General features: G+C 50.8%; 1 protein-coding gene across 1 annotated transcript; it reads right to left on the bottom strand.

Annotated features, from left to right (window-relative positions):
- Positions 1-495: 495 nt before the first annotated feature.
- UBC (ubiquitin C) lies at positions 496-7,648 on the bottom strand. The gene is made up of 2 exons (XM_069620117.1): positions 7,478-7,648; positions 496-2,401 (listed from the first exon to the last, which is right to left on the bottom strand). The coding sequence occupies exon 2, from the start codon at positions 2,396-2,398 to the stop codon at positions 569-571; it is 1,830 nt and encodes a 609-aa protein (XP_069476218.1). The 5' UTR covers positions 2,399-2,401; positions 7,478-7,648; the 3' UTR covers positions 496-568.
- Between the last annotated feature and the right edge of the window lie 1,023 nt (positions 7,649-8,671).

An 8,671-nucleotide genomic window follows, 5' to 3' on the forward strand; every position in this document is an offset into this window, starting at 1 on the left:
AAGTGTGGCTTCAGCTAGAGAGACAATTTTCAGAGTAATCCAGGCAATTAGAGGTGTGAGGTTCTGAAAGTCAAGGAGTTACATGCTACATCCCTCCAGTGGTCGGAAGTCAAGCATTCCAAGTAGCATATGGGGATTCGAAGAGAGGAAGTTGCACTCACAGGGCACACATGGCGAAGCCACTCACAATCAACATGCACTATGGGAGTTTGACACTGAAGGCCGGACCATGAATACAATTAAAAATGCAAAGCAAAAAAATAGGCAAGTGGACCAAAAAGCGCCAACACTTAACAGGTCCAATCCAGTACAAACAGAAAAGAACTAGTGAGGTACCAGAAGGTGGGACAAGCTGTGCGTTTTAACACCTGTAACTGAAGAATAAAACCATACAGTAACAGGTTCAAAAAGAAACCCGCCTCTTCAGACTCCCAAATCATTTGTTGGACTTGCAACATTTAGTATTTTTTATTTCAAAGGAAGCAAAACCACATGTGAATGCAACAACTTTATTGAAACAAAAGTGCACTTATAATATATTTATGCAGCTGGAGGTAGAGAGTCTAGCCTACTTGCCTCCCCTCAAACGTAGGACCAAGTGTAGAGTGGATTCCTTCTGAATGTTGTAGTCCGACAAGGTGCGCCCATCTTCCAGCTGCTTGCCAGCAAATATCAGCCTCTGTTGATCTGGGGGGATGCCTTCCTTGTCTTGGATCTTAGCTTTGACATTCTCAATAGTGTCACTGGGCTCTACTTCTAGGGTGATGGTCTTGCCAGTCAAGGTCTTCACAAAGATCTGCATACCACCTCTCAGCCGAAGGACCAAGTGTAGAGTGGATTCTTTCTGGATGTTGTAGTCTGATAAGGTGCGGCCATCTTCCAGCTGCTTCCCAGCAAATATCAGCCTCTGTTGATCTGGGGGGATGCCTTCCTTGTCTTGGATCTTAGCTTTGACATTCTCGATCGTGTCACTGGGCTCTACTTCTAGGGTGATGGTCTTGCCAGTCAAGGTCTTTACAAAGATCTGCATACCACCTCTCAGCCGAAGGACCAAGTGTAGAGTGGATTCTTTCTGGATATTGTAGTCCGACAAGGTGCGCCCATCTTCCAGCTGCTTGCCAGCAAAGATCAGCCTCTGTTGATCTGGGGGGATGCCTTCCTTGTCTTGGATCTTAGCTTTGACATTCTCAATAGTGTCACTGGGCTCTACTTCTAGGGTGATGGTCTTGCCAGTCAAGGTCTTCACAAAGATCTGCATACCACCTCTCAGCCGAAGGACCAAGTGTAGAGTGGATTCCTTCTGGATGTTGTAGTCCGACAAGGTGCGCCCATCTTCCAGCTGCTTGCCAGCAAAGATCAGCCTCTGTTGATCTGGGGGGATGCCTTCCTTGTCTTGGATCTTAGCTTTGACATTCTCAATAGTGTCACTGGGCTCTACTTCTAGGGTGATGGTCTTGCCAGTCAAGGTCTTCACAAAGATCTGCATACCACCTCTCAGCCGAAGGACCAAGTGTAGAGTGGATTCTTTCTGGATGTTGTAGTCCGATAAGGTGCGGCCATCTTCCAGCTGCTTGCCAGCAAAGATCAGCCTCTGTTGATCTGGGGGGATGCCTTCCTTGTCTTGGATCTTAGCTTTGACATTCTCAATCGTGTCACTGGGCTCTACTTCTAGGGTGATGGTCTTGCCAGTCAAGGTCTTTACAAAGATCTGCATACCACCTCTCAGCCGAAGGACCAAGTGTAGAGTGGATTCTTTCTGGATATTGTAGTCCGACAAGGTGCGCCCATCTTCCAGCTGCTTGCCAGCAAAGATCAGCCTCTGTTGATCTGGGGGGATGCCTTCCTTGTCTTGGATCTTAGCTTTGACATTCTCAATAGTGTCACTGGGCTCTACTTCTAGGGTGATGGTCTTGCCAGTCAAGGTCTTCACAAAGATCTGCATACCACCTCTCAGCCGAAGGACCAAGTGTAGAGTGGATTCCTTCTGGATGTTGTAGTCCGACAAGGTGCGCCCATCTTCCAGCTGCTTGCCAGCAAAGATCAGCCTCTGTTGATCTGGAGGGATGCCTTCCTTGTCTTGGATCTTAGCTTTGACATTCTCAATAGTATCACTGGGCTCTACTTCTAGGGTGATGGTCTTGCCAGTCAAGGTCTTCACAAAGATCTGCATACCACCTCTCAGCCGAAGGACCAAGTGTAGAGTGGATTCTTTCTGGATGTTGTAGTCCGATAAGGTGCGGCCATCTTCCAGCTGCTTGCCAGCAAAGATCAGCCTCTGTTGATCTGGGGGGATGCCTTCCTTGTCTTGGATCTTAGCTTTGACATTCTCAATAGTGTCACTGGGCTCTACTTCTAGGGTGATGGTCTTGCCAGTCAAGGTCTTCACAAAGATCTGCATTTTCTAATAAAAATAAAAATCAATGTTAAAACCAGTTAACCAATGCAAAAAGCTATAACTAATATATACTGCAATGAAAAAAGCAAAATAGAGAGGTTTGTTAACGGGCAATTATTGTTCACTTCAGAGCTTTCCCGAAAGGTTTTGCTAACCCAATGGCCAACATGGCCCCCACCATAAATTTGCCATTTAGTTTCTCCCAAGTCCCAGGGAGGCGTTCACAGACACCCATTGAATAATCTTTTGCACCCAGGTCAAGTCAGGGGTGTTATTAGGCCAAACTTAAATTTCCTGCCATTTTTTTCTTGCATAAGTGCTGCACAAAAGTCTTCTTTAAGTCTGCTGCCCTGTGATTACATCGGTCATGGAATGGGGGAGCATTCTGCAAACCTAACTTCCACATGAGATCCATAAAAATGTCCATTAGATATGATCCCATATTCTTTAAGTGCTGTATAGTTATTTATAGATTGTCCCAGATGCATAGTTAAATAAACATAGGTGTGGTTAGCATCAATTGGCCTGGGGAACCAATAGATGCTAACATTGCCCCCGAGCTATCGGGAGGATAGCTCAGGGGCAACGTGCTCTCCTTGGAAGCAAGACAACACAGGTTTGATCCCCGGTTCTGTGCTTACAAACCGCTGGTTATTAAGTGTTAGAAATAACCCATCATATCAAAATAGCTCCAGGTAGAGGTTGGTGTCAAGCTAGACACTATGCTTAAAGCAGGAGCCAAATGGCTCCTGGCGACTTCAAACCCTGTGTTGTGCATCTTGCATAACTTGAAGACAACATTCTCAATAACTTTCCAAAACAGGGTGAGCCTGATTGTTATGAATGTCCAGGTGTATAGATTGACAATGCATGTTCCATTTCATGGATTTAATTTTTGCATCTCTGCTGCCACATTGCGAGTCCCTTGGTTGGGCAGATCTGGTCAGTTCCTTCAAGCTCTTCGGAACTGACCAGATCTGCCCAATCAAGGGCCTCACAACGTGCATGAAAAAGGACGCAGAGCCCCAGAATACTAGCCTTGATAAAGACTCGGAGGAGTCGAAACACGCGTCGGCTGACAACGCCAATAATGTTTCATACGTGCTCTACTTGCGGCAGCAACGCCTAGAACATACACATCGGTTAATGAAATCTCATTCCGCTTTGTAGCATTTTAAATACAAGTCTATTAAACTTTATTTAAATTGAAATTGAGTGTAGGGTAGCAGTAGAAGTTCTCATTTTCAGATGTTTCAGAAACTGCCCATGGTGGAACAGTAGTAAATCCTACTGCAGAGCAACAAAGGCGATGCCATCTTGAAGGAAGCCTTTCATGAGCAATATCCTGGGAAGACTCCTTCAGATTACATTGCCTCTGAAAGCACGTTAATCGTCCTTGCACTCTTACTTGGATGTACCGTGGAGTTACATATAGGGCTTGTAGGAACATTAACTTGTGATGCAATACAGTGCACGCGATAAGGGTATTGGAGAATGCTAGGGGTGGGGAAGAGTAGGCACCTACCCTGCACGCTCAAGGTTTGGTTCCTCCCCATTTGTGACCGTAAACAGACAAGTGATGCTAGAAATAGGCCTTGACCCTGCGTGCACAAATACAAACTACTAGAGAAGAAAACCGGTGGAAAATGGAGTTAAGGTTCCCCATTTCTAAAAATTTGAATCTACTGAGATTACCAATGGTTCAGTAACACGTGCGCATATTCAACTGCGACAGCCCACACTCCCCGTCACCGGGCTCCAGAAGGGCTAAAGCATATACCACTGCCACAGCCCACGCTCCCCGTCACAGGGCTCTAGAAGGGATTGTACATTTAGCACTGCCACAGCCCACACTCCCCATCACAGGGCTCTAGAAGGGATTGTACATTTACCACTGCCACAGCCCACACTCCCCGTCACCGGGCTCCAGAAGGGATTGTACATTTAGCACTGCCACAGCCCACACTCCCCGTCACAGGGCTCTAGAAGGGATTGTACATTTACCACTGCCACAGCCCACGCTCCCCGTCACCGGGCTGCAGAAGGGATTGTACATTTACCACTGCCACAGCCCACGCTCCCCGTCACAGGGCTCTAGAAGGGATTGTACATTTAGCACTGCCACAGCCCACACTCCCCGCCACAGGGCTCTAGAAGGGATTGTACATTTACCACTGCCACAGCCCACGCTCCCCGTCACAGGGCTCTAGAAGGGATTGTACATTTAGCACTGCCACAGCCCACACTCCCCGTCACCGGGCTGCAGAAGGGATTGTACATTTACCACTGCCACAGCCCACGCTCCCCGTCACAGGGCTCTAGAAGGGATTGTACATTTAGCACTGCCACAGCCCACACTCCCCGTCACAGGGCTCTAGAAGGGATTGTACATTTACCACTGCCACAGCCCACACTCCCCGTCACCGGGCTCCAGAAGGGATTGTACATTTAGCACTGCCACAGCCCACACTCCCCGTCACAGGGCTCTAGAAGGGATTGTACATTTACCACTGCCACAGCCCACGCTCCCCGTCACCAGGCTGCAGAAGGGATTGTACATTTAGCACTGCCACAGCCCACACTCCCCGTCACAGGGCTCTAGAAGGGATTGTACATTTACCACTGCCACAGCCCACACTCCCCGTCACCGGGCTCCAGAAGGGCTAAAGCATATACCACTGCCACAGCCCACACTCCCCGTCACCGGGCTCCAGAAGGGCTAAAGCATATACCACTGCCACAGCCCACACTCCCCGTCACAGGGCTCTAGAAGGGATTGTACATTTACCACTGCCACAGCCCACACTCCCCGTCACCGGGCTCCAGAAGGGATTGTACATTTAGCACTGCCACAGCCCACACTCCCAGTCACAGGGCTCTAGAAGGGATTGTACATTTACCACTGCCACAGCCCACACTCCCCGTCACCGGGCTCCAGAAGGGCTAAAGCATATACCACTGCCACAGCCCACACTCCCCGTCACAGGGCTCTAGAAGGGATTGTACATTTACCACAGCCCACACTCCCCGTCACCGGACTCCAGAAGGGCTAAAGCATATACCACTGCCACAGCCCACGCTCCCCGTCACCAGGCTCCAGAAGGGATTGTACATTTAGCACTGCCACAGCCCACGCTCCCAGTCACCGGGCTCTAGAAGGGATTGTACATTTACCACTGCCACAGCCCACGCTCCCCGTCACCAGGCTGCAGAAGGGATTGTACATTTACCACTGCCACAGCCCACGCTCCCCGTCACCGGGCTCCAGAAGGGATTGTACATTTAGCACTGCCACAGCCCACACTCCCCGTCACAGGGCTCTAGAAGGGATTGTACATTTACCACTGCCACAGCCCACGCTCCCCGTCACCAGGCTGCAGAAGGGATTGTACATTTAGCACTGCCACAGCCCACACTCCCCGTCACAGGGCTCTAGAAGGGATTGTACATTTACCACTGCCACAGCCCACACTCCCCGTCACCGGGCTCCAGAAGGGCTAAAGCATATACCACTGCCACAGCCCACACTCCCCGTCACCGGGCTCCAGAAGGGCTAAAGCATATACCACTGCCACAGCCCACACTCCCCGTCACAGGGCTCTAGAAGGGATTGTACATTTACCACTGCCACAGCCCACACTCCCCGTCACCGGGCTCCAGAAGGGATTGTACATTTAGCACTGCCACAGCCCACACTCCCAGTCACAGGGCTCTAGAAGGGATTGTACATTTACCACTGCCACAGCCCACACTCCCCGTCACCGGGCTCCAGAAGGGCTAAAGCATATACCACTGCCACAGCCCACACTCCCCGTCACAGGGCTCTAGAAGGGATTGTACATTTACCACAGCCCACACTCCCCGTCACCGGACTCCAGAAGGGCTAAAGCATATACCACTGCCACAGCCCACGCTCCCCGTCACCAGGCTCCAGAAGGGATTGTACATTTAGCACTGCCACAGCCCACGCTCCCAGTCACCGGGCTCTAGAAGGGATTGTACATTTACCACTGCCACAGCCCACGCTCCCCGTCACCAGGCTGCAGAAGGGATTGTACATTTACCACTGCCACAGCCCACGCTCCCCGTCACCGGGCTGCAGAAGGTCTTGTACATTTACCACTGCCACAGCTCACACTCCCCGTCACCGGGCTCCAGAAGGTCTTGTACATTTACCACTGCCACAGCCCACACTCCCAGTCACCAGAAGGGATTGTACATTTACCACTGCCACAGCCCACGCTCCCCGTCACCGGGCTCTAGAAGGGCTAGAGCATTTGCCACAGCCCACACTCCCCGTCACCGGGCTCTAGAAGGGCTAGAGCATTTGCCACAGCCCACACTGCCCGCCACTGGGCTCCAGAAGGCGCCACTGCCCACACTCCCCATAAACTCTAGTCGGAATGGTACATATAACGCGGCTCCAGCCCAACCATGGGTCCATGTTGAGGTACGACACTGCACACCCCCACCTTCCATAACACTCAATTCCCCCATCACAGCAACCCGGGGAGGGGCAGATCCACACCAATGCCCACTGAAGCTGCAATCCTCTTTAAACGACTAGCGACCTGAAACTACTGCCCCCACCCAACCAGTGAGATCTGACACATCCCGCAGAAGGGCCCCCGCAGCCGACACTAATGCCCCTTCAACCTACAACCCCCATCAGGGCCTGATCCATACACAACTGCGCACCACTCCCTCCGTCTCTGCACTTCTAATCACGAGACTCGGGTGAGGCCCGAGTCAGCACTGACAGCACCCCCTCCCCGCACGATTCGACGAGCGCCCGCCCCGGCGCGGCCTGCTATTCCCCGGCCGCGCCCTCACACAACCTGCCTACTACTACAGCACGGATAGAGCCCACTGAGGGGCTATGCTCTGTACCCCACCCCGTAATACTTGAAGCCAGTTCACATATCCGCCGGGGTCTATGAGCCCATAACTCCCTGCCAAAACAGGGCGGGTTGTCTAGCATAAATATAACCGAGCACCCGCTAGCATAAATATAATCCCCGCCCGTCCCGTGAATAGCGATGAACAGTAACTCGCAGCGCCCCTCCATGGCCTCACACTCACCGGAATCGGCCCTGTGTGTCGTGTGAGGGTTCGGCGACGTGTCTCTCCTCAGCGCGCTCCGACGGTCTGCAAAATAAAACTGCGCCACAGCAGGCACAAAGGCGGCGCCTCTGAGGCGGCGGGATCCCTCCGCCGGCGCAGCGCGCGCTATCCCTCCGCGGACTACTTGCTGGAAGCGGGAAGAAACAGACCACAAACGACGCACGTGACGTCCCGCCCCTCCCCCACGCCACCGCCGGCAAGCGGAAGTGGTGGTGCCGGGGCCCAGGGCCCCAGGCTAGGGACGGACAAGCAGGGCTCTTCTGCCAGTGCCGGTTCTATGACGACAACCCTGTCTTCTCTAGTTCTCTCACACTTTCTGAGTGTGTCTTTCTAACTATTTGGGCCACTTTGTATTTTGTTTCTCTCCCTTCAAAGCTCTGAACATATTTTCATCCAATTTCTCTCTATTTCTGGCATAGTGAAACATTACAATCAGTGATTCCAACCAAAAAGCTCAGTGACATTAAGTGAAATGTGTTCATGTCAGCCTAATGCAGTCACCTCTCAAAAACGTCCATCAATCACACTCTGAATTTGCCCTCTTTTGGCACTAATATTGTGATGTATAAAGGTTGTCTGGCTTTGAAGAAAAATGAGGGTCAGAAAGACAAGGAATACTTTACCAATAACTATAAACGAGGAAAGTCACTTTGAAACCTGCTGAGGGACACAGGGTGGCTACATTAATGAAACAATGGCTAACCCCTGTACTACCGTGAGCGGGGGTTTAGATTCTATTAAGAGACACAGAGGCCGAGTATTATGCATTAAATCTCCTTTACTCTTGACAACAGCAACTAAACATTTGTTTTCACCAACGCTTTCAAAAAACGTGAAAAAACAAAATCAATGAATAACATTGAACTATTTAACAAGGAAAGGAGAGGACCCAAGCCTAAAATGGCTGCCGCGCCCCTCTTCACCAATGGGGGTCCGAGCCCCTCTACACATTTTCCTCAGTATAGTCCTTTGTCCTCTTCTGTGATTGCAAGGCCCATTCCAGAACAGCAAAAACAGTCCAAACAACAACGGATATCCATCCCGCTAACAACATCCAGCTCCTATGGACTTCCTTCTGGCCAGAGAGCGAAACTCCCACACTGATTCCAACTTCAGCAGAGAACTGCAAAAAGGCAAACATACATTGAAGGG

This window comes from Ambystoma mexicanum, chromosome 10 (assembly GCF_040938575.1).
Source record: "Ambystoma mexicanum isolate Mex_15411 chromosome 10, UKY_AmexF1_1, whole genome shotgun sequence".
NCBI classification, from domain to species: domain Eukaryota; kingdom Metazoa; phylum Chordata; class Amphibia; order Caudata; family Ambystomatidae; genus Ambystoma; species Ambystoma mexicanum.

Bases quoted from the DNA above. Each gene is read 5' to 3' on its own strand.
- UBC (XM_069620117.1), bottom strand. From the start codon at position 2,398: ATGCAGATCTTTGTGAAGACCTTGACTGGCAAGACCATCACCCTAGAA.